The sequence below is a fragment of the Thamnophis sirtalis genome, unplaced genomic scaffold, assembly GCF_051295495.1.
Source record: "Thamnophis sirtalis isolate CommonGarterSnake01/CBP01778 unplaced genomic scaffold, rThaSir2_p1.2 scaffold_4, whole genome shotgun sequence".
In the NCBI taxonomy this organism is placed as follows: domain Eukaryota; kingdom Metazoa; phylum Chordata; class Lepidosauria; order Squamata; family Natricidae; genus Thamnophis; species Thamnophis sirtalis.
In genome coordinates, this window is record NW_028261384.1 from 139,722,131 (window position 1) to 139,748,232 (window position 26,102).

The window sequence follows — 26,102 nt, forward strand, 5'->3', positions numbered from 1 at the left end:
ATATTATATTATATTATATTATATTATATTATATTATATTATATTATATTATATTATATTTATTATATTATATTATATTATATTATATTATATTATATTATATTATATTATATTATATTATATTATATTATATTATATTATATTATATTATATTATATTATATTATATTATATTATATTATATTATATTATATTTATTATATTATATTATATTATATTATATTATATTATATTATATTATATTATATTATATTATATTATATTATATTATATTATATTATATTATATTATATTATATTATATTATTATATTATATAAACTAGACATACCCAGTTCCGGCAACCGTTCTTCGTATGTTTGAGCCTCCAGTCCCCTAATCCTCTTTGTTGCTCTTTCTCTGCACTCTTTCTAGAGTCCACACATCTTTTCTACACAGTGGGGGCCAAAACTAGTCACCACGATAGAGTATGGTTTCTTATTGACAAAGACAGGAATTGGGGAAATTCCCGTTTCCCACCCCTCTCTTAAGAAAGGGGCCACGTCAAATCCCTCACGTCAAACTGAACTCCGAACTCTTGAGAAATATCTCCAGCAGGCCAAAACAAACCCACTTAAAGGGTCGTCCTCGTACAGAGGTAATATTCAGCCGGTTCGGACTGGTTTGCTCTGAACTGGTAACAGAAATCGTGGGTGGGCTTTTCCACCCGCCCCAACTTTATGCCGTCCGATTTCGGAATGTTTTTGAGGCCGGGTTCACGGGCGGAAGGCGTGCGCCTGAGCAAATCGCATGCACGGAGGCACGCATGTGTGAAGTGGGCAGGTGTGCAGGGCAAACCAGTGCTAAAAAATGTGAAACCCCCACTGGTCCTCGACTTACGACAACAATTGAGCCTTACAACTCTGTTCGTGAGACTTTTGCCCGTTTTACGACCTTGTGGTCTGCCAGTGGCTTGCGAAGCTGGTAGCGCAGTCGGACAGTGAGGAGGTTGGGGAGGAACCTGGGCCAGTCCTGGAGTCTGGGGAAGGCTCGGATGAGGGCTCTGCGTCGGAGGCAGAGAGGGAGCCAGGGCCATCTGGGAGTTATGTGCCGCCTCCGGAGCCTCCAGAGTCGGACAGCAGTGAGGCAGAGGAACAGGGGGAGCCTGTTCCCAGTGAGGGTATGTGCAGAGCTGCCAGAAGGCAAGAGTAGTTAGGACAGAAGGGACGACTTGGGAGTAAGGCTTGGAGATGATTGGCCCCTCCCATAAGACATAAAGGAGGAGCAAAGGCATGTGAGCCTTTGCAGGAAGCAACTTGGTTCGTGCTGGTCAGTTTACATTCTGAAGCTTTGTTTTGACTCTGTGCTCCGTGTAGCCTTGCAAAGCTAATTGCCAATTAGGTCTTTGGTAGCGTTTCAAGGAAGATGAAGGTGGGTGCTTAGCAGTCTGATCTCGAAAGACTTTGGCAGCCTAATGCAGGACTCTTTACAACTATTTGGGACTCATTACGGGCTGTGAATGAATAGAATTCACAGCCTTTGAAATAAAAAGAGGGGTTTTGGACCTCATCGTGTGCTGTTTACTGTATCAAGAAGCCCAGGTGAGAAGAGTTTGCCACTGCTGTGAAGTAAATTGCTGCCGTTGGGAAGTGAGGACCACGGTCGTTAAGTGAATCTGCCTTCCTCACTGATTTTGCTTGGCAAAAGGTCGCCAAAAGGGATCCTACGAACCCGGGGATGCTGCGTCCGTCATAAATACAAGCCAGTTGCCAAGTGACTGAACTCTGATCATGTGATTGCAGGGAATACGGCGACGGTCATAAGGGTGAAAAACCGGTCCTAAGCTCCTTTCCCCAGTGCCTTTGTAACTTCAAACGACCACTAAACGCACGGTCGTAAATCAAGGACGATTTATAATGCCAAACTTAATCAATCCTTAAAATAGGACTGTTTTTTTTTCGGGGTCGACTCGCGACAAACGAGACCCCGAATTTCCACGAAGCAAGACATTTGCGAAGGGAGTTCTGCCCGTTTTACGACCTCGCTTGCCACAGCACTTCTATTGGGAAGCAAGTAACATGGTCGTTAAGTGAATTTGGATTCCCCACTAAGGTTACAAAAGGGGATCATATGATCTGGGGACGTAGTGGCTCAGTGGCTAAGACGCCGAGCTTGTCGATCAGAAAGGTTGGCAGTTCAGCGGTTCGAAATTCTAGCGCCGCGTAACGGAAGGAGCTCCCGTCACTTGTCCCGGCTTCTCCCGACCAAGCTGTTCGAAAGCAGGTAAAAATGCGAGTAGAAAAATAGGAACCACCTTTGGCGGGAAGGGAACAACGTTCCGTGCGCCTTCGGCGTTGAGTCATGCCGGCCACATGACCACGGAGACGTCTTCGGACAGCGCTGGCTCTTCGGCTTTGAAACGGAGATGAGCACCAACGCCCCCTAGAGTCGGGAATGACTAGTACAGATGTGCGAGGGGAACCTTTAACTTTTATGGCGTGGGGATGCTGCAACCATCATAACTATGAGTCAGTTTTCCAAGTCCCTTTTTTCCCAGTGTCGTGGTAACTTCGAGCTGTCGTAAACAAACGGTCGTAAGTGAAGGTTGATTTATAAAGCGAAACGTAAATCAATCTTTAAAAATAGGTCCGATCCAGGGGTGGGTTTCTCGCCCCGTTCCAACCGGTTCGGTTGGAACGAGGCCAGCAGTGTCCTCGCGCACGCGTGCACGTGCGTGGCGCACGCATGTGTACTAGCATCTGTGCGATGCTCCAGCTGCTCCTGGAGGATCGTGCAGGCACTGTATGCGTCCTGCGCTTGCGTGGAAGCGCAGAATTCATCAAAACTGGGTAAGGAGCGGGCGTGGGCGCACGCGGGTGCGCGTGGGAGCACACGGGTGCGCGCGGGCGCTGGTGGGCCCTTCGCCGTTCCCGGAAGTTACTTACTTCTGGGTTCGGGGACCAACCGGTTCGCAGGGACCGCCGCGAACCGGTTGAAACCCACCCCTGGTCCGATCTTTCGGGGCATCCTCCATTTTGGAAATACCAAATACTCTGTTTGGATAACCCGGGTTTCACGTGCTGTGTGAGAACACAGGTTTGTTGGAAGCCAAAAAAATTCCTAGTTTTGATAGAAACCGGTTTTGGGGTGTGGCGAGAGAAGGGGGGGGAAACCGTACGGAAAGGAAAAATAATGAATTTATGTTGTTGTTTTGGCTCTTCCTGTCTTCCCGTCGTCTTTCTTTTTCGAAACGTCTCGGCTACACACAATCGCGGCTCCATCATTCCCACGCCCTGCTGACTCGGGCAGAAAAATTAAGCCAGCGCTTTTCGCGCCCAGGTCAGGAGGGTGTGTTGTGGCGAGGAGATTTAGATCGGATGGTGTGTTTTGTGCGTCTTTCATAGAGAACCGTGGGAAAACAAGAACTCAACAACCCAGGGTGGCAACTTCTAAGAGATCACAAAAGATCTGTGGATCATGGTGGATTTTGGTTGGTTCTCCTCGCACATCTGTGCTAGTCGTTCCTGACTCTAGGGGGCATTGGTGCTCATCTCCGTTTCAAAGCCGAAGAGCCAGCGCTGTCCGAAGACGTCTCCGTGGTCATGTGGCCGGCATGACTCAACGCCGTCGAAAGCGCACGGAACGCTCTTCCCTTTCAGTGGTGGGTTTCAAAATATTTTTGAACCTACTCTGTGGGTGTGGCCTCCTTTGTGGGAGTGGCTTGCCGGCCATGTGACCTGGTGGGAGTGGCTTACTGGCCATGTGTTTTCTCTCTCCCTCTCTCTCTCTCTCTCTCTCTCTCTCTCTCTTTCCTTCCTTTTGTCTCTCTGTCCCCTTTTCCTTTTTTTCTTTCATCTCTCTCTCACTTTTTCTTTCTTTTTTTCTTTCTTTTTTCTTCCTTTCTCTTTCTCTTTCTCTCTCTGTGTGAGTGTGTGTGTGTGTGTGTCAGTGGTGGGTTTCAAAAATTTTTCGAACCTACTCTGTGGGTGTGGCCTCCTTTGTGGGAGTGGCTTGCAGGCCATGTGACCTGGTGGGAGTGGCTTGCCGGCCATGTGTTTTCTCTCTCTCTCTCTCTCTCTCTCTCTCTCTCTCTCTCTCTCTCTCTCTCTCTCCTTCCTTTTGTCTCTCTGTCCCCTTTTCCTTTTTTTCTTTCATCTCTCTCTCACTTTTTCTTTCTTTTTCTCTTTCTTTTTTCTTCCTTTCTCTTTCTTTCTTTCTCTCTCTCTCTCTCTCTGTCAGTGGTGGGTTTCAAAATTTTTTGGAACCTCTTCTGTAGGTGTGGCCTGCTTTCCGGGTCCACTGGTGGAACCTCTTCTAACCGGTTCGCTAGATTTGACGAACCGGTTCTACCGAATAGGGGCGAACTGGCAGGAACCCACCTCTGTTCCCTTCCCACCAAAGGTGGTCCCTATTTTTCTACTCGCATTTTTTAAGTGCTTTCGAACGGCTAGGTTGGCAGAAGCTGGGACAAGTCACGGGAGCTCCCTCCGTTAGGCAGCGCGAGGGATTCGAACCGCGAGGGATTCGAACCGCTGCCGACGTTTCTGATCGACAAGCTTGGCGTCTTAGCCCCTGAGCCACCGCGTCCCTTTTGGTGGATTTAGATGGTCACCCAGCCATCAACGGGGCAAAAGGTTGGTGGTCCTTGCCCTTACGACCACAACTGAGGCCCGGGGTTTGTATTGTTAAGCGAGGAGGCGGTTGTGCTGTGCCTAATTGGATAACTTTTTTTTTGCCATGGAGGGTAAGCAAATTGCTGCGGTCGTTAAGGGAAGCGTACGGTCATTCAGTGAAACCAGCTTCCTCATCCGCTTCTCCTTGCTTGCCAGATGCCAGTTGGGAAGGTCGCAAAATGGGGACTGTGCCATGCCGGGACGTGGCAACTGTAGTAAATAGAGGCCGGGCCATCGATCCATCCTTCCATCCATCTCTCGCTCCCTCCCTCCCTTCCTTCCATCCAATCACCCACCCTTTTATCCATCTCTCCATCCCTTCCTTCCTTGCTTCCCTCCATGCATCTCTCCTTCCTTCCTTCCTTCCTTCCTTCCTTCCTTCCTTTCACTTGTCCTTCTATCCATCTCTCCATCCCTTCCTTCCTTCCTTCCTTCCTTCCTTCCTTCCTTCCTTCCTTCCTTCCTTCCATCCATTCATTCATTTATCCATCTATCCATGCATCTCTCCTTCCTTCCTTCCCTTCCTTCCTTCCATCCATCTCTCTCTGTCTTTCCTTCCTTTCCTTCTTTCCTTCTATTGACCCATCCTTCCATCCATATTGCTATTTCTCCTTCCTTCCTTCTTCCTTCCTTCCAGCCATCTCTCTCTCCTTTCATCCTTTCCTTCTTTCCATCCATATCACCATTTCTCCTTCCTTCCTTCCATCCATCCATCCATCTCTCTCTCTCCTTCCTTCCTTTCCTTCTTTCCTTCCATTCACCCATCCTTCCATCCATATCTCTGTTTCTCCTTCCTTCCTTCCCTCCTTCCATCCCTCTCTCTCCTTCCTTCCTTCCTCCATCCCTCCCTTCCATTCATCCATCCATCCTTCCACCCACCCACCCATCCTTCTTTCCTTATAATCATCCATCCCATCCATCCATCTCTCTCTGTCTTTCCTTCCTTTCCTTCTTTCCTTCCATTGACCCATCCTTCCATCCATATCGCTATTTCTCCTTCCTTCCTTCTTCCTTCCTTCCATCCATCCATCTCTCTCTCTCCTTTCATCCTTTCCTTCTTTCCATCCATATCGCCATTTCTCCTTCCTTCCTTCCTTCCTTCCATCCATCCATCCATCTCTCTCTCTCCTTTCATCCTTTCCTTCTTTCCTTCCATTCACCCATCCTTCCATCCATATCTCTGTTTCTCCTTCCTTCCTTCCCTCCTTCCATCCCTCTCTCTCCTTCCCTCCTTCCTTCCTTCCTTCCTCCATCCCTCCCTTCCATTCATTCATCCATCCATCCATCCTTCCACCCACCCATCCTTCTTTCCTTATAATCATCCATCCCATCCATCTCTTTCTCCCTCCGCCCATCCAGAGTGATTCTCCTCGCTCTAAAAAAACAGAGGACCATTCTTCAATTGATTATCCAAGCGGATCGATAATCGATACAACATCCCAATCAAAGGTTGGCGCCATCAGCCTCCCGGACCTCCCGCTATTCACCTCCCAGAATCCCCCAGTCATCCTAACAAGGGAATTCTGGGAGCTGAATTCCCAACTTAGCTGTGAAATGCCGACAATTTTGGACTCTTATCCTCCTCCCCTCTGTTTCTCCTGCCCGCTTATTTCTCCCCAGAACGTACCTGGGCACCAGGGGTTGAAGAGGATGTACACCTCGTTTTTGGGGTCGAAGGGGGCGGCATACTCGCCCGCCTTGCTTCGGGTCTTCACGCTGAACTGGTACTTGCCGATCACCGCTCTGGGCGAGGGGCAGACTCGGATACTCATGGTGTTGTCGTCCGAGCTGAGCATTTCCGCCGACCAGGCTGGGCCGGGCAAGGAGCCACCGACGGGTACTAGGATGTGGGTGCCCTTTGAGGCTTGCGGGCTGGAGCCTGTCGAAGGGAGAAAATGTGGGAGGGGGAAATTAATAATTGCAATTTTACGATTAATAGAAGTTAGACAGGGAAGTATCCATAGTCATAGACACCTGGCGTGCGACTGGCGTGCCATTTGAACAACATGGGAATTGACAAATTTCCCACCGGTCAATTGCAAAAGGCAGCTCGATTTAAATCCTATGTGAAAACGTGGGAGGGAAAAATAATACTTGTAATTTTACGATTTAATAGAAGTTAATGACAGGGAGGTATCCATACTCATAGAGGCCCGGCGTGCGACTGGCGCGCCATTTGAACGATGTTGGAATTGACAAATTCCCCATCGGTCAATTGCGAAAGGCAGCTTGATTTGGAATGGCTTAAATTCTACCGGAAAATCTCTCTCTTTTTTTTTTTTGCACCATTTAACATCCACATCTGTCTTTTCTTCAGGTCCTTGGGAGGGACTGAAGAGGTGGACAAAACTGCCAGATGCAGTCTCAACATCTGGCCAATGCTGGAACCAACACTAATAATGTCTTATACGTATATTTAAAGCTGTACGTGTTTCTATATGTACAAATTACACACATTTATGACATTTATTTTACTATTTAAAGGGTAGAAGCATTTGTTTTGCTGAGAATTGGGGCAAAGGGGTAGCCGCCATCTTGACTCCTTTCACCATACCCTCCGGACACCCCTGCCGTGAACTCTTGGTTGAACTACAAGTTCCATGTTCCCTTCCAACAGCCTCTTTGTGGCCCCACAGAGAATGCCAAATTAGAAAAAAGGATTTTGCACCTATACTTCAAATTTAAAACAGGTACTCCTCGATTTATGACCACCGTTGAGGCCAACACTGCTGTTGTTAAGTGAGAACGCTGTTCAATGAGTTTTGCCCCATTTTACGACGGTCGTAAAGTGAATCACCGCAGCTGCTAAGTTAGTAACCCGGTCGTTCAGCGAATCGGGCTCCCCCGTCGACTCTGCTTGTCGGAAGGTCGCAAAATCATGTGACCTGGGACGCGGCGACCGTCGTAAATCTGAGCCGGTTGCTAAGCAGTTGAATTTTGATCACGGGGATGTTGCGACGATGGCCGTTAAGTGTGAAAACGGTGCCTAAGTCTCTTTTTTCCCCCCAGGGTAAGCTTTGAACCGTCACTAAAGGACCTACAAAGTGAAACTTCATCGATTCCTTAAAATAGGACTGATCGAAAGGCGTCAGCCATTTTGAAAATACACCGCTTTCCCTGAAAATAAGACCTCCCCGGATAATAAGGCCCAATCGGGCTTTTGAGCACATGCCCTGAAGTAAGGCCTCCCCTGAAAATAAGCCCTCGCCGAAAAGATTGTAACGCGGCGGCAGCCATGAGGCGACCACGCTCGCTGCCTCAAAAAATCATAAGACCTCCCCGAAAATAAGGCCAAGCGCTTGCTTTGGGAGAGAGGTGTCAAAAGAAAATAAGACTGCGTCTTATTTTCGGGGTACAATCATCATCCTGTTTGGATAACCCGGGTTTCATGTGTTGTGTGAAACAACAGCCGGTTTGTCTTCAAGCCAAACACCAAACACCAACAAGTCCACCCTTGTTTGTTGAGGTGGGTCGACCGTTCGGCCCCAAAAGAGACATTTTATCAAGCGGAGCATGGAGGATTGGCTTGGCGTTGAGCCTCGGCTTGCTAGGAAGGGTTAGATAAGGAGTGTGAGAACACCCGGTGCTCCGGTGGTGGGAACGGGGCCTGCCAAAAATGCATGTTCGGAGAGATAATGTGAATTCCCCAGATTCCACCACTTGCTTCCTCTCCCTTCAATAAAATCTGAAACCGATGCCAGGGAGCCTAGCTCGGCCCGTTCCCTTTGGCTTTCACCGCAGGTCGATCGGCAGGACAAACCACGGGTTAGAAGTGGCTCAAGGCAGCAATGTGCGGTTTGCAGCCACAAGCAAAGCTTACATTCCTTTGAGGGAGGTAAGTGGTCCCCCTCCCCCACAAACAAGGACGCGGGCGGCTCAGTGGCTAAGACGCTGAGCTTGTCGATCAGAAAGGTCGGCAGTTTGGCGGTTCGAATCCCTAACGGAGGGAGTTCCCGTGACTTGTCCCAGCTTCTGCCAACCGAGCCGTTCGAAAGCACGTACAAAATGCAAGTAGAAAAATAGGAACCACCTTTGGTAGGAAGGTAACAACGTTCCGTGCGCCTTCAGCGTTGAGTCACGCCGGCCACATGACCCCGGAGATGTCTTCGGACAGCGCTGGCTCTTCGGCATTGAAACGGAGATGAGCACCGCCCCCTAGAGTCGGAAACGACTAGCACATATGTCCGAGGGGAACCTATACCTTCACCTTTTTAAGTAGTCCCCATCAAAGGCCTCGCTTTCTGGCTGACGGTAGGTCAGTCGTAAGTTAGAGGCAGTGCTCGACGTAAGACCACAACGGAGGCCAACGATTTCTGTGGCTGAGACGGTTGTGGAGGGAGTTTGGTCCATTTTTATGCCGTGGTTGTTAAGGGAATCAGTGCAGTTCCATGAGCCTCACTTGGTCGTTAAGGGGATCCAGCTTCCCCACTGATTTTGCTCCTCAGAAGTTGATCACGTGACCCCAGGACATTGCAACCGTCATAAGTGCGAGTCAGTTGCCAAGCACCTGAATTTTGATCCTATGACCACGGAGTTACTGCAATAGTCGTAAGTGTGAAAAATGGTCGTAAGTCACTTTTTTGAGTGCCATTGTAACTTTGAACAGTGGTTAAATGAATGGTTGTAAGTCGAGCACTATCTGTAAAGATTGCAATAGGAGGGAGAAAAAATAAGTAAATCAAAGGGTTCTTTTGATTTTCATTTTTAGGATAGTGTCTTCCAACCTCGGCAACTTTAAGAAGGGTGGACTTCAACTCCCAGAATTCTCCTGCTGGCCCTTTAAGAAGGGTGGACTTCAACTCCCAGAATTCTCGTGCTGGCCCTTTAAGAAGGGTGGACTTCAAATCCCAGAATTCTCATGCTGGCCCTTTAAGAAGGGTGGACTTCAACTCCCAGAATTCTCGTGCTGGCCCTTTAAGAAGGGTGGACTTCAACTCCCAGAATTCTCGTGCTGGTCCTTTAAGACTGGTGAACTTCAACTCCCAGAATTCTCGTGCTGGTCCTTGAAGAAGGGTGGACTTCAACTCCCAGAATTCTCGTGCTGGCCCTTTAAGAAGGGTGGACTTCAACTCCCAGAATTCTCGTGCTGGCCCTTTAAGAAGGGTGGACTTCAACTCCCAGAATTCTCGTGCTGGTCCTTTAAGAAGGGTGGACTTCAACTCCCAGAATTCTCGTGCTGGTCCTTGAAGAAGGGTGAACTTCAACTCCCAGAATTCTTGTGCTGGCCCTTTAAGAAGGGTGGACTTCAACTCCCAGAATTCTCGTGCTGGTCCTTGAAGAAGGGTGGACTTCAACTCCCAGAATTCTCGTGCTGGCCCTTTAAGAAGGGTGAACTTCAACTCCCAGAATTCTTGTGCTGGCCCTTTAAGAAGGGTGGACTTCAACTCCCAGAATTCTCGTGCTGGTCCTTTAAGACTGGTGAACTTCAACTCCCAGAATTCTCGTGCTGGTCCTTGAAGAAGGGTGGACTTCAACTCCCAGAATTCTCGTGCTGGTCCTTGAAGAAGGGTGGACTTCAACTCCCAGAATTCTCGTGCTGGCCCTTTAAGAAGGGTGGACTTCAACTCCCAGAATTCTCGTGCTGGCCCTTTAAGAAGGGTGGACTTCAACTCCCAGAATTCTCGTGCTGGTCCTTGAAGAAGGGTGGACTTCAACTCCCAGAATTCTCGTGCTGGTCCTTTAAGACCGGTGAACTTCAACTCCCAGAATTCTTGTGCTGGCCCTTGAAGAAGGGTGGACTTCAACTCCCAGAATTCTCGTGCTGGTCCTTGAAGAAGGGTGAACTTCAACTCCCAGAATTCTCGTGCTGGCCCTTTAAGACTGGTGAACTTCAACTCCCAGAATTCTCGTGCTGGCCCTTGAAGAAGGGTGGACTTCAACTCCCAGAATTCTCGTGCTGGCCCTTTAAGAAGGGTGAACTTCAACTCCCAGAATTCTTGTGCTGGCCCTTTAAGAAGGGTGGACTTCAACTCCCAGAATTCTCGTGCTGGTCCTTTAAGACTGGTGAACTTCAACTCCCAGAATTCTCGTGCTGGTCCTTGAAGAAGGGTGGACTTCAACTCCCAGAATTCTCGTGCTGGTCCTTGAAGAAGGGTGGACTTCAACTCCCAGAATTCTCGTGCTGGCCCTTTAAGAAGGGTGGACTTCAACTCCCAGAATTCTCGTGCTGGCCCTTTAAGAAGGGTGGACTTCAACTCCCAGAATTCTCGTGCTGGTCCTTGAAGAAGGGTGGACTTCAACTCCCAGAATTCTCGTGCTGGTCCTTTAAGACCGGTGAACTTCAACTCCCAGAATTCTTGTGCTGGCCCTTGAAGAAGGGTGGACTTCAACTCCCAGAATTCTCGTGCTGGTCCTTGAAGAAGGGTGAACTTCAACTCCCAGAATTCTCGTGCTGGCCCTTTAAGACTGGTGAACTTCAACTCCCAGAATTCTCGTGCTGGCCCTTGAAGAAGGGTGGACTTCAACTCCCAGAATTCCCCAGCCAACATAAATCTACCCATCTTAAGAGTTGCTCAACACAGATGCTGTGAAGGGGATTATCAGGCTTAGAAGAAAAATGAAAAGCATATTTTTATTCCCAACCTCTAATGTTCTGTTCCTTCCCTATTATTTGGAGTTGCAGGTTAGGGCAAGCAGGGGGGGAAAAAAAACCTGTTCTCCAGGTGTGGCTTTTTTCTCAGGTAACAGGAGCAGCCAGGGTGAAGGTTGGGTTTTCTAACTGTGGATGGAAGGATCGTCCCCACAAATTTGAGAAATGTTGGACTACATTTCCCATGGTTGGATAAGCGTGGCTGAACTCCCTCAGGGTCATGGCCCTGGGATTCAGCACACCTGGAAGGCAGGTGTGGATAAAACCTGCAGACCAGGAGTGTATAAACTTGGTTGATTTTAAGGCCTGGGGACTTCAACTCCCAGAATTCCCCAGCCAGCTCTTTGAAAAAAAAAAAAAAAACCTTTGCTTAAGTCAAGATATATTATGCTTACTGCAGATGGGTTCCTCCCGGTCCTGTCTGGTACGCCAGAAGAGGTATTGAAAATCTGCCGTACTGGATCGGACCGGTAGTAATGGTGGCTTGGCTACGCTCCCGAACCTCCATCAAAAGCTTTATTTTAAAAGCCCTTTTTCCCTGCTGGTTCAGGCAAGAAATAAAGAAGTTTTAAAACTAAAGGAGAGAGGGGGGGTGGATGGGGAGGAAGGAAGGGAAGGGAGAAAGAAAAAGAAAGAAAAAGGAAGAAAAAGGAAGAAAAAGAAAGAAAAAGAAAGAAAAAGAAAGAAAAAGAAAGAAAAAGGAAGAAAAAGGAAGAAAAAGAAAGAAAAAGAAAGAAAAAGAAAGAAAAAGGAAGGGAAGGGAGAAAGAAAAAGAAAGAAAAAGAAAGAAAAAGAAAGAAAAAGAAAGAAAAAGGAAGGGAAGGGAGAAAGAAAAAGAAAGAAAAAGAAAGAAAAAGAAAGGAAAAAGAAAGAAAAAGAATGAAAAAGAAAGAAAAAGAAAGAAAAAGAAAGAAAAAGAAAGAAAAAGAAAGAAAAAGGAAGGGAAGGGAGAAAGAAAAAGAAAGAAAAAAAGAAAAAGAAAGAAAAAGGAAGGGAAGGGAGAAAGAAAAAGAAAGAAAAAGAAAGAAAAAGGAAGGGAAGGGAGAAAGAAAAAGAAAGAAAAAGAAAGAAAAAGGAAGGGAAGGGAGAAAGAAAAAGAAAGAAAAAGAAAGAAGAAGAAAGAAAAAGAAAGAAGGAATCTCACTTTTTAACTGGGATTCAGCAAAGGAGAAAAAAATGCTGTTGCTTTAAATCGGAACTGAGCATGCCCGGCTGTGGAATTCTGGGAGCTGAAATCCACAAGTCTTAAAGTTGCCAAGATTCGCGACCCCCGATTTAAGACTTGTGGACTTCAACTCCCAGAATTCCCCAGCCAGCTCTTTAAAAAAAACAAAAAAACTTTGCTGAAGTCAAGATATATTACACTTACTGCATTCCCACCATCTATTAAGAAAGTCACCCGGCTAAAACAGGCGACGAAGTAATCGAGCCGCATTTATTCTCGTCCCATTCATGATGAATGCTGGTAAGTCCTTTTGCTGGCTGGGGAATTTCAAGTCCACAAGTCTTAAAAGTTGCCCAAGTTGGCTGCAGACAGAAACGCAACCGGTGCAGTTTCAATTCGGCAGACAGCGGTGATGTCACACTGAGGTCAACCTGCCACCGTTTGGGGAAAGTTGAAAGCGGAGAATTGTCCCAAGGGGAGAAAAAAGGGAATCAATCTTCGGTTTCGGACCAGGGTTGAAATTCACTTACTTTCCCTACCGGTTCACAAATGTGAGTCCGGGCGTCCACACATGGGCTCAGCCTCCTGCGCATGCGCTTTGATTGCTCGCACGGCTTCCACGCATGCGCACAGCTTGAAAATGTGCCTAAATAGGACGACATACAGCCGGGGAAGGTGGCCGGACCCACTTGGACAAACCGTTCCGAACCGGCTGAATACCACTTTGAAACTCAGGATAAAAATTTGAGATTCAACGAAGAAATCCGCGAAAAAGCTTCCTTTTTGGCGATACTTAATTTTTATGTCTCTTTGCCACGGAATGTGCCACTGAATTGCCACAGGGAGTCCTCAACTTACAACGTTTGGTGACGGTTTGACGGGACAACAGCACCGAAAAAAGGAACTTTCACCCTTAGGACCGTTGCTGCCTTCCCCCGTGGTCACATGATCCAAATTCAGACGCTTGTCAACCGACTCATATTTATGATGGGTGCAGTGTCCCGGGGAGGGGGGGTGTCACGCGATCCCCCCTTTTGTGACCTTTGGACAGGCAAAGTCAATGGGGGAAGCCGGAGTCACTTCACGACTGTGTGACTGAGTTAACAACTGGAGTGATTCACTTAACAATGGTGCAGTGATGGGTTGCTTTTGCTGTCGATACTGGGACGCTGCTCGCGGTCTGTTCGTGCATGCGCCGGAAGTGCACTGCGCACGCATGCGCAATCCACCGCCCCCGCGACAACCAGCTGTATGTTGGGGCACGCACAGGCACCTCAAGCTCTGTGCTCGTGGGCAGTGTGTCTTTTGGCATAAATACAGCTAGACAGAATGGGCAGGCGGGCGAGCCAAACGGGCCACCGTACTGGTACACTCTCCGCTGCTCCAGGCCGCTACTGGTACGGCCGTACCAGTCCGAATCGGCAGCAACCCACCACTGCAACGGTGGCAAGAAACATCATCAAATGGAGCTAAACAGGTGGTATTCACTTACTTTCCCTACCGGTTTGCAAAGGTGAGTGTGCACCTCCACATATGTGCTCGGCCTTCTGTGCATACGCTTTGATTGCACGCACGGCTTGCACACATGCACACGGCTTGAAAATGTGCTTAAATTGGATGACATAGAGCTGGTGTGATTCAGGGGAACCAGTACGAACCGGCTAAATACTACGCTCTGAAGCTAAAGCTAATGTCACAATTGTCTTGCTTAGGTCCAAAGGAAATTTGGGGCTCAATGGTGATCCCCCCCCTTTGGGTATAATGCAGGGGTGGGTTCCTGCCAGTTCTCACCTCTTCTATAGAAGAGGTTCCACAAATCAACCGTGTCATTTAGAACCGGTTCCAGCTCCCTCCTGCCACCCGTCCGCCCATCATCAAGATGAAGAGCGAGAGGAGAAATTCTGGGAGTTGAAGTCCACAAGTCTTAAAGCTGTCAACTTTGAACACCCCTGAGGGTTTTTTTTCTAAATGGTTAGGGGTGCAAGGGTCTTGTAACTTGACAGATTTAAGACTTGCACACTTCAATGCCAGAGTTCCTGAGCCACCATGACTGGAGGAGGAATTCTGGGAGTTGAAGTCCCACAAGTCTTAAAGCTGTCAAGTTTGAACACCCCTCGGTTTTTTTCCCCTAAAGGGTTAGGGATGCAAGGGTCTTGTAAGTTGACAGCTTTAAGACTTGCACACTTCAATGCCAGAGTTCCTGAGCCAACATGACTGGAGGAGGAATTCTGGGAGTTGAAGTCCCACAAGTCTTAAAGCTGTCAAGTTTGAACACCCCTCGGGTTTTTTTTTCTAAAGGGTTAGGGATGCAAGGGTCTTGTAAGTTGACAGCTTTAGGACTTGCACACTTCAATGCCAGAGTTCCTGAGCCACCATGACTGGAGGAGGAATTCTGGGAGTTGAAGTCCCACAAGTCTTAAAGCTGTCAAGTTTGAACACCCCTCGGTTTTTTTCCCCTAAAGGGTTAGGGATGCAAGGGTCTTGTAAGTTGACAGCTTTAAGACTTGCACACTTCAATGCCAGAGTTCCTGAGCCAACATGACTGGAGGAGGAATTCTGGGAGTTGAAGTCCCACAAGTCTTAAAGCTGTCAAGTTTGAACACCCCTCGGGTTTTTTTTTCTAAAGGGTTAGGGATGCAAGGGTCTTGTAAGTTGACAGCTTTAAGACTTGCACACTTCAATGCCAGAGTTCCTGAGCCACCATGACTGGAGGAGGAATTCTGGGAGTTGAAGTCCCACAAGTCTTAAAGCTGTCAAGTTTGAACACCCCTGGGGGTTTTTTCTAGAGGGTTAGGGGTGCAAGGGTCTTGTAACTTGACAGCTTTAAGACTTGCGTGCTTCAAATGCCAGAGTTCTTGAGCCAACATGACTGGAGGAGGAATTCTGGGAGTTGAAGTCCACAAGTCTTAAAGCTGTCAAGTTTGAACACCCCTGGGTTTTTTTTCTAAAGGGTTGACAGCTTTAAGACTTGTACACTTCAATGCCAGAGTTCCTGAGCCAACATGAACTGGAGGAGGAATTCTGGGAGTTGAAGTCCACAAGTCTTAAAGCTGTCAAGCTTGAATCCCCATGGGGGTTTTTTTCCTAAAGGGTTAGGGGTGCGAGGGTCTTGTAACTTGACAGCTTTAAGACTTGCATGCTTCAAATGCCAGAGTTTCTGAGCCAACATTTTGGTTGCTAAGCAAGAGCGTTGTTAAGTGAGTTTCACCACATTTTACAAGTTGGCTGCGCCCAACCAGCCACATGGCCGGCAAGCCACTCCCACCCAGTCACATGGCTGGCAAGCCACTCCCACAAAGCAGGCCTCGCCTACAGAAGAGGTTCTAAAAAATTTGAAACCCACCATTGGTATAATGAAATATAATGAAAAATATGCCCCCTCCCCTTTTCGGATATTCTGAATTTTGTTTTGTTTTGTTATTAATAATATGTATTTATAACAATTTTTCCCTACAGTTGACAATATACTTGAAGATTGCTTTCTTAACGTCCCATAGATCCATCTTATCTTACAACGGTCCTACTTCTTCTTCCCTCCCTCCCTCTTTCCTTTCCTCGTTTCCTCTCTCCTACTCCCCTTCCTTCCCTCCTTCCTTCCCTCCCTCCTTCCCCTTCCCTCCTTCTCTCCTTCTCTCCTTCCTTCCCCTCTTCCTTCTCTCCTACATTCCCTCCTTCCTTCCCTCCTTTCTTACCTCCTTCTTTCCCTCCTTCCTTCCCTCCTTGCTTCCCTCCCTCCTTCCCTCCCTCCTTCCTATCCCCCTTTCTTCTCTTTCTTCTCTCCTTCCTTCCTTCCTCCTCTCCTTTCCCTTCTCTCCTTCCCCTTCCTCCCCTTTACCCTTCCCCTCTTCTTCCCATTCCTCCCCTCTTTCCTACTCTTACATTCCCTCCCATTGGATATTCTGAATTTTGATGTCTTTCTGCTACTGAATATACAGCCACACCTTCTATTGATATGTAAAGAGAAGCAACAGACCGGAAAATTTGTGGCGTTAGGACAACGACGTCTCTTTCTTTCACTGCATGAAAAAATGAATTCCATAAATCCACTTCATAAACTAATCATCCCACAAAGGAGGTGTTGGAATGAAGAAGTAATTAGTTGTCAGATACGCGAACTGGTTCTCCCGCCCTTTAGATCTAACTACATCTGCAAGCCAACACTTCCTATAATTTGAATTTTGCATCCTTTGCCTCCATGGGGAAAGGACCTGTATCTCCTCCAGAGATTTTAGGGTTCTCTACCTAAAGTTCTCTAGAAGGTTGGGGGAATCATCTCTGGTTCTTCTTGGCGAGGAAGGGCTTCCACTGTGTCTTCTCACTCAATTGACCAGCTTCATTTGGGTTCCATCTTCCCACGTGAGGAGAAATTTCTCCTGCAGGTATCTCTGCTACACAGCAGAAGCCGCATTTCCTTCAGGGGTGCCAAATGATTGACATTCTAAGGGTGGAAAACATCTTCAAAACAACAAGAACACTCCCATCTTGGTATTTGATGGTCTACCTGAGGTTCTTAGGGTGCTTGGTTTCCACCAGACGTAACAATGTCCAGATAGTCTTCAAAATTATTATTATTATTTTAGTTGTCTATTCACGGCAATGTTCTCTAGAAGGTTGGAGGGTCATCCCAGGTTCTTCTTTGGGAGGAAGGGCTTCCACTGTGTCTTCTCACTCAATTGACCTGCTTCCTTTGGGTTCCATCTTCCAACGTGAGGAGAAATTTCTCCTGCAGATATCTCTGCTACACAGCAGAAGCCGCATTTCCTTCAGGGATGCCAAATGATTGACATTCTAAGGGTGGAAACCATCTCCAAAACAACAAGAACACTCCCATCTTGGTATTTGATGGTCTACCTGAGGTTCTTAGGGTGCTTGGTTTCCACCAGACGTAACAATGTCCAGATAGTCTTCAAAATTATTATTATTATTTTAGTTGTCTTTTCATGGCAATGTTCTCTAGAAGGTTGGAGGGTCATCCCAGGTTCTTCTTTGGGAGAAAGGGCTTCCACTGTGTCTTCTCACTCAATTGACCAGCTTCATTTGGGTTCCATCTTCCCACGTGAGGAGAAATTTCTCCTGCAGATATCTCTGCTACACAGCAGAAGCCGCATTTCCTTCAGGGGTGCCAAATGATTGACATTCTAAGGGTGGAAAACATCTCCAAAACAACAAGAACACTCCCAATCTTGGTATTTGAAGGACTACCTCAGGTTCTTAGGGTGCTTGGTTTCCACCAGACGTAACAACGTCCAGATAGTCTTCAAAATTATTATTATTATTTTAATTGTCTTTTCACGGCAATGTTCTCTAGAAGGTTGGAGGATCATCCCAGGTTCTTCTTTGCGAGGAAGGGCTTCCACTATTTCTTCTTGTGATTTGGACAGGTCAACCATGGGTGGGAAATTGGCCACTCTTGTCATGTCCATATCAAGACCAAGCCTCCAAGTTTCATAAGGTTTGTCGATTGGTTGACACCACCATTGTCATTTTCATGACGGCCTTCAGAATCTCCTTGTTGGGTGGCTTTGCGCGAGCGGCCTCCCATGCATGATCACGGGAGACTTTCACGCGTGCTTTGATCACGTGTGGCTTCTCTGCAGTTTTTCTAGAGTCTCAATTTCTTTTTTTAATATTGTGGCGACCAGATTTGTTTAATCTTGGATCCTTATGGATCTCAAGAAGAAGACGGATCAAATTCAAGGCCCGATTAACCGGTGGAAGGGCTGGGAGGCGCGTGAAAATGTGCCTAAATAGGATGGCATAGATCCGGGGCGGGTAGGTGGGTCCACCCATGATTTCAATTACCGGTTTGGCCGAACCAGTCCGAACTGGCTGAAGACCACCTCGTTTTAGAATGGACTCATTTTAGAATCAAGACCTCGGTGAAGTGTATCTTTCGACAACCTAACCAAAATATCCCTTCAGAAAAGTTCAAGAAGAGACTGGACTGCCACCTGTGAGGAATGGTGTAGGGTCTCCTGGTTGGGTGTAGGGTTGGACTAGATGACCTACAAGGTCCCTTCCAACTCTGTTAGTCTGTTAAAAAAAAATCTGAAAAAGGGTAAAGACACCAGATACTATTCATCTAATCCTGCGTTTCTCAAGCTTTAAGATGGGTGGATTTCAACTCCCAGAATTCTGGGAGTTGAAGTCCACCCTTCTTCAAGGGCCAGCACGAGAATTCTGGGAGCTGAAGTCCATCCTTCTTCAAGGCCCTGCATGAGAATTCTGGGAGTTGAAGTCCACCCTTCTTCAAGGACCAGCACGAGAATTCTGGGAGTTGAAGTCCACCCTTCTTCAAGGACCAGCACGAGAATTCTGGGAGTTGAAGTCCACCCTTCTTGAAGGACCAGCACGAGAATTCTGGGAGTTGAAGTCCACGCATCTTAAAGGGGCCACGGCTGGAAAAAAACGCAAACTCAGCTGTTGTACAGGGATTGTTTCTGTCACAATCTGATCTCTCGTGATTGTTTTGTTGCTATGTTTATACGATTGCATCTATCATGCCTCTGTTCCCTGCAGATTCTGGGCGTTGTGCTCGACGCAGCAATATTTTTAATCGGCATCTCTATGCAATGATATATTGTGCCATGTGCCTTCCGGCGGGGTGTGCCCAAATGGGCATTCATTTCATTCTCAGACAGAGGGGTTTCCTGGGTCAAGTTCCCCCTCAAATACGGTCCCCGTCGAAGCACTTCCTGGTGGGGCAGAAGGTCAAGCGAGTCCTTGGCTTACAACAGTCCATTTAGCGACTCGAAAAAAGTGACTTAAGGATCATTTTTGAAGACCTTTGCAGAAGCTCCTCCAAATCAAGTGATGACAATTCAAGACTCATATTTATGACAGTTGCAGAGTCCCCTTGTGTGACCTTCGGGAAGTCCGATTCCCTTAGCGACCGGGTGGCTAAATTAAGAACCGCGGCGATTCACTTTGCAACGGAGGCAAGGAAGGTCGTCAGACGGGGCCAACCTTCCCCAGCAACTGTTTCACTTCACAACAGAAACGTTGAGTTCCCTTGGGGGTCGTAAGTCGAGGACTATCTGTAGTCCTCGACTTACGACCCCAGTTGGGTCCAGAATTTCAACGGCTAAGCAAAACGGTTTTTAAGTGAGTCATGTGGGATTTTGCGGCCTGTTTTCCCCGTGGTTGTTAAGCAGATCGCTGCAGCCGTTAAGTGAATCACAGGATTGTTAAGCGAATTGCTCCCGCTTGTCGGTAAGGTCGCAAATAGCGATCTCGTGATCCTGGAATGCTGCAACCTTTGGAAATGCTTGCTGTTTACCAAGCACCCCAAATTTCATGATATAATGCTGGCAATACTGCGATGGTTGTAAGTCCGAGGATTGCTCATAAATCACTTTTTTTGGGTCACTAAACAAACCGTTGTAAGTTGAGGACTCCCTGGACTTTCAAATTCAACAGGATCGACGGCTGGGTTGAATGCAAAAAAATTTCATCTCGGCAAAATAAACAGAGTTGGAAGGGGCCTTAGAGGTCCTCTAGTCCAACCTCCTGCTCAGGCAGGAAACCTTCTACCATTTCAGACAAATGGCTGTCCGGTCTCTTTTTAAAAACCTCCAGTGATGGAGCATCCACAACTTCTGGTGGCAAGTTGTTCCCCTGGTTAATTGTTCTCACTTTCAGGAAATTTATCCTCAGTTCTAAGTGGCTTCTCTCCTTGATTAGTTTCCACACATTGCTTCTTGTTCTACCCTCAGGTGCTTTGGAGAATAGCTTGACTCCCTCTTCTTTGAGATATTGGAAGACTGCTATCCTGTCTCCCCTGGTCCTTCTTTTCATTAAACTAGACATCCCCAGTTCCTGCAACCGTTCTTAATATGTTTTAGCCTCCAGGCCCCACATCGTCTCTGTTGCTCTTCTCTGCACTTTTTCTAGAGTCCCAATTTCTTTTTTTAACATTGTGGCGACGATGATCTGTTTCATCTTCGATTCTTTGGGATCACAAGAAGAAGACGGATCGAATTCGAGGCACGACTAACGGGTGGAAGAGCTGGGAGGCGCGTGAAGCGGCCACAGCTTTTCCACCCAGCCCTCTTTACTTATCAAACGGCCAGGAAGTTGATATGATCGTGGATTATCGTCTTTTTTCCCCCTTTGGCCGGGAGTAGCAAGAGTCTTGAGAGGCCAATGAACCCGTCTTAGCCAAAAGGAACTCGTGAAGGGAGGCGTCGTGTTCCCTGCCAGTCCGTTTTAGCCCATGAAATGCCACCCGGTTGGCATTTCTCTCTAGCCTGGGAATAGACTTCAGTGCGCTGATGACGTTACCTAGCTGGGTGATGCAACGCCTGCAAGAAAGCCACCAAGCTTCGGAGCCAGAAATGATAAATGCGCAGAGAGAGAGACAGGCTGACTCTAGAGCTCAGGGACAAAGGGGAGACCAGAATAATAGGAAATCTGGGACAAATAGTACCGGCGGTTAGAAATGAGGGGGAAAGGCCGGGATAGAAAAACACAGAGAAGTGAAGAATTGGAAAGATGGTATGAATATTGTTGGATAGGTAGGAACTGGATATGTATTGATACAGGGAATGGGATTAATGGATAGGCAGTTTGACAGATTGCACATATGTATGTAAAGGATAGAAACTCCTATATTGTGAGAGCTAAGAATTCTATGGAAAGGACTACGCCAGAAATGTCACATTATGTCAGACGCTTTTAATGTTTACCTCATAAAAGCCTTTAAAAAAAAAAGAAAAAGAAAAAAGAAAACCACCAAGCTCAGAGAGCACCAAAGACCCCACAGTCCTTTTCTTCCTCCTGCTCCTGCTCCTCCTCCTCCAACCTCCTTCCCTACTAGCACTGATAATGTTCTCTAGTTGGGTCACGAAATGTCTGCGAGAAAACCACCAAGCTCAGAGAACACCAAGAACCCACTCCTATCTTCTTCTCTTTTCTTTCTTTCTTTCTTTCTTTCTTTCTTTCTTTCTTTCTTTCTTTCTTTCTTTCTCTCTCTTTCTTCTTCTTCTTCTTCTTCTCCTCCTCCTCCTCCTCCTCCTCCTCCTCCTCCTCCTCCTCCTCCTCCTCCTCCTCCTCTCCTCCTCCTCTAACCCCATTCCCTTCTAGCACTGATGATGTTCCCTAGTTGGGTCATGAAACGCCTGCAAGGAAACAGCCAAGCTCAGAGAGCACCAAGAACCCCCCTCCTATCTTCTTTTTCTTTTTCTTTCTTTTTCTCTTTCTCTTTCTCTCTCTCTCTCTCCTTTTCTTCTTCTTCTTCTTCTTCTTCTTCTTCTTCTTCTTCTTCTTCTTCTTCTTCTCCTTCTTCTTCTTCTTCATCATCATCTTCTTCTTCTTCATCCTCCTCCTCCTCCTCCTCCTCCTCCTCCTCCTCCTCCTCCTCCTCCTCCAACCCCCTTCCCTACTAGCACTGATGATGTTCCCTAGTTGGGTCATGAAAGGTCTCCAAGAAAACCACCAAGCTCGAGGAGCACCAAGGACCACACAATTTTCGTCCTCCTCCTCCTCCTCCTCCTGCACCAAGGACCACCTCCGTCCACCCTAAGCTATAAATATTCTCTTCTATTGTAACATTTCTCTCTTTCAATAAGGAGGTCAAATCTTCTGAAAAGCCCCCCCTTTTAACCTGCCATCTTTGGCAAAGAGAACAGCACTCTGCACATGCTCAGCGGCTCTTACACCTGCAGGCCAATTTATAGCAATAGCAATAGCAATAGCAGTTAGACTTATATACCGCTTCATAGGGCTTTCAGCCCTCTCTAAGCGGTTTACAGAGTCAGCATATCGCCCCCAACAACAATCCGGGTCCTCATTTTACCCACCTCGGAAGGATGGAAGGCTGAGTCAACCCTGAGCCTGGTGAGATTTGAACAGCCGAACTGCAGAACTGCAGGCAGCTGAAGTAGCCTGCAGTGCTGCATTTAACCACTGCGCCACCTCGGCTACACGGAACCTCAGCCGGGCCGGGATCCCATAGTCGCCTGATCAGCCTGGCTGATTATTATTTTTTGTTTTTCATCAGTATCTCCGTTTTCCCCCTTCAGAAGCAAAACTTCCATCCCTCATTGGTTGGATCGCATTTATCGGAATTGGAGCCCATTGGTGTTGGGAAGCCAATAAATTTAAATCGGCAATAAGACTGCAACCGTATATGTCCAAAATTCCTACTCTGTTTGGTCTGGAAGTGTTTAGAGGACCACATCTGTCCATGCCGCCAAAGCGGCTGTGGTGTTTGGGTTTTGTGTTCCCAACATCTGGAAGACAGCAGGGCAGGCCAAGTTTACACTCTGTGTGTTTTTGATCCAATCGTACCTATGTTTATTTGTGCAGGCAGATAAATCAGTCTTCCTCAACCTTGGTGACCTGGAAATGGGTGGACTTCAATTCCTAGAATTCCTCAGCCAGCTTTACGATGGAAGGAAGGAGATAGAAGGAGGAAGAACAGGGAAAGAAAGGGAGGAAGGATACGGAGGGAAGGAAGGAAAGAGGGAGGGAGGGAGATAGAAGTAGGAAGAAAAGGGAAAGAGGGAGGGAGGATATGGAGGGAGGGAGGGAAAGAAGGAAGGAAGAGAGGAAGGAAGAGAGGAAGGAAGAGAGGAAGGAAGAGAGAGGGAGGGAGGAAAGGAAACAAGGAAAGAAAAGAGGAATGGAGGAGAGGGAAGGAGGGAGGGAAGAAAAGAAGGAAGGATGTGAGAAAGAAAGAGAAAGAAAGAAAGAGAGGAAGGAAGGAGATGGAGGGAGGGCGGGGAGGGAAGGAAGGAAAGAGGGAGGAAGAAAAAGGAAGGAAGGAGGGAAGAAGATAGAAGGAGGAAGAAAAGGGAGAGAAGGAGGACGGATATGTAGGGAGTGAATGAAGGAAGAAAGGAAAGGAGAGGGAGGAAGGGAGAAGGAGAAAGGAGAGAGAGGGAAGGGAGGAGGAGAAAGAAGGAAGAAAGGAAGGGAAAGAGAGGGAAGGGAGGGAGGAGGAAAGGGAAGAAGGAAGGAAAAGAGAAAAGGAAGGAGAGAGTGAGGAAAGGAAAGGAAGGATGGAAAAGAAAGAAAGAAAAAGTGGAAGGAAGGAGGGAAAGAATAGGAAGTAAGGAAGGAGGCTGGTGGGGGAATTCTGCCCGTTGAAGTCCACCCATCTCCCAATTGCCAAGTTTGAGAAACAACTGACATCACTATTCAATTAAGAAGCTGTCATAAATCAGAGGAAACACCACTTTACCCACTTCAACTAAATTTGTGGCGGGGACTTTGGGGCCGGGAGAAGCCAACCAGAGATTCAAACCCCCGTAATCTGCACAAAACCGTCTCCTCTCCTTTGCAAAAACTTTTTTAATTTTGACTCTCGCCCTTTCTGGTTTCCCAAATTCTGGCCCGGGGGCATTCTCAGTGGCGGCGACGGTGGGGGTGGGTGGGGGAGGAAACCAAATTTCCGGGCGTCGATAAGGAAGGCGAGGCAGTCCTGGCCGAAAAGGACGGGATCTCCAAACCCCTAGATCGTCAAAATGACAACCTTGCGAGATAATCAACGGTTTGCTACCGCAACTCTACGGGGTGGTATGAGGCCAAAAAAAACCCAAAAATTGCAGCCGGGCTGGAAGCCATGCCAGCAGGTAATGTATACACCCTATCCTCTTTTGCAAACCTGTCCTGAAGAAATCTAGCAATGTGTCCCCCCCCTCTGGGGATGCAGGAAGCCAAAATTCCTCACCCGGTGCAGAGTCAGGATAATCATAATCATAATAATACAAAGAAAAGCATTGCAAGCAGGGACCAGTTCCACCAGTAAACAGAAGCCTGTAGTCTCCCGCAAGCATGCCGGTGTGCCTCTGCCTGGTTTTGAGCGAAGAGAGGGAGATGGTTGCTCCCTGTCTGCTTATAATCTTTTGGCATCCAGGAGAACTCCTCGGAACTCCTCGGTTGGCCCAGGATGAGCCATTGAGGAGTGTTTTGGGGAGCAGAGAAACAAAACGGAGGTGTTCTTTACTTCGGTAAAAAGGCATAGGTCCTCCACGCACCTATGTGCTGGTCGTTCCCGACTCTAGGGGGCGGTGCTCATCTCCGTTTCAAAGCCGGAGATCCAGCACTGTCCGAAGACGTCTCCGTGGTCATGTGGTGTGATGCAATGCCGAAGGCGCACGGAACGCCGTGACCTTCCCGCCAAAAGTGGCTCCTGTTTTTTTTCTACTTGCATTTTTTTACGTCCTTTCGAACGGCCAGGTTGGCACAAGTCACGGGAGCTCACTCCATTTCACGCGGCGCTCGGGATTCGAACCGCCGAACGGCCGACCTTTCTGATGGACAAGCTCAGTGTTGTAGCCCCTGAGCTGACACGTCCCACTGTTTTTTAGTTAATGGGTGCATAAAGTATCCAGGATGCCTTCAAAAAGAAATCTGTGCAAGTCTTTGTTTAGTGACGGGAAGTTATCGCAACTCTGAAAAAAAGTGACTTGCGGCCATTGTTCACACTTAGCCACCATTGCAGGGCTCAAATCATTCTCCAAAGCCCCCCGAAGGCAGGATAAGAAACAAGGGTTGGAAACTCATCTAGGAGAGAAGCAACTTGGAATTAAGGAGAAACTTCCTAAGAGTGAGGACAATTAACCAGTGGAACTGCTTGTCACCAGAAGTTGTGGGTGCTCCCATCACTGGAGGTTTTTAAGAAGAGACCTGGTCTGAAATAGTAGAGGTACTCCTGCTTGAGCAGGGGGCTGGACTAGAAGACCTCCTAGGTCCCTTCCAGTTCTATCCTGATTCTAAAATATTATAGAGTCTCCTACTTGAGCAGGGGGCTGGACTAGAAGACCTCCAAGGTCCCTTCCAGCTCTATCCTGATTCTAAAATGGTCTTAGGATCTCCTGCTTGAACAGGAGCCTGGACTAGAAGACCTCCAAGGTCCCTTCTAGCTCTTTCCTGATTCTAAAATGGTCTTAGGATCTCCTGCCTGAGCAGGGGGCTGGACTAGAAGACCTCCAAGGTCCCTTCCAACTCTATTCCGATTCTAAAATGGCCTTAGGATCTCCTGCCTGAGCAGGGGGCTGGACTAGAAGACCTCCAAGGTCCCTTCCAGCTCTATTCTGAACGGGAAAACTGCACTGGGTTGGTTTTTCCGTCTGGCCCACCATTTGCTTAAAAGAAACAACTGGGATTGCAATTCGGTTCATTTCGTAGCCGAGCGGGGTCATCGGGAGCTCAAAATAGGCTCCCGCCCGAAAGCGATGGATCGCTTAATGACAAGGGGTCGTGTTACGACAACCCGGCATTATCGGTGTTTGATGTGGTGGATTAAGCAGAGGAAGTATGTTTGTCTTTCTTAGTTAATTTTAGAGGGTTTTTTTTCCTTTTTGCAAGACCCCCTACAAGACCACCACATTTTTTCAGATGAGAAAATAACCCCAAATTATCATCCGAGGACTACAGTTGTTTTTCAAAAAAATAAGTGTTAAGGCTAAGAGACACAGATGGATCCGTGTTGCACGTCCGGGGGGGGGGGGGGGGGAATGTAAGCTTGCTAGAAGCTAAAACAGACCATCGCAGAAGACGGTGGCTCTGGGATGACCGTTCCCGACACCTATTGGGCCAACCGGCAAAGGATCCAGATTGGAAACGGACGATTCCGGAGACAGACAATCTACAAAGTGACCCCTGCATGGCCCCGTGGGAGTCGGACAACCAATCAGAACACAAGCTCAAATTCAAAAGCCCGGAGTGGGCATAAAACCAGGGCACACTTCGC

At 47.5% G+C, this 26,102-nt stretch overlaps 1 protein-coding gene across 2 annotated transcripts in view; it reads right to left on the minus strand.

Annotated features, from left to right (window-relative positions):
- The window catches only part of TGM1 (transglutaminase 1), a 101,234-nt gene that overhangs the window by 25,740 nt on the left and 49,392 nt on the right, over positions 1–26,102 (minus strand). For both annotated transcript variants that reach the window (XM_087714262.1, XM_087714265.1), the window contains exon 4: positions 6,277–6,528. In XM_087714262.1, coding sequence (XP_087570388.1) covers positions 6,277–6,528 — 252 coding nt within the window. The remainder of the gene's footprint in view (positions 1–6,276; positions 6,529–26,102) is intronic.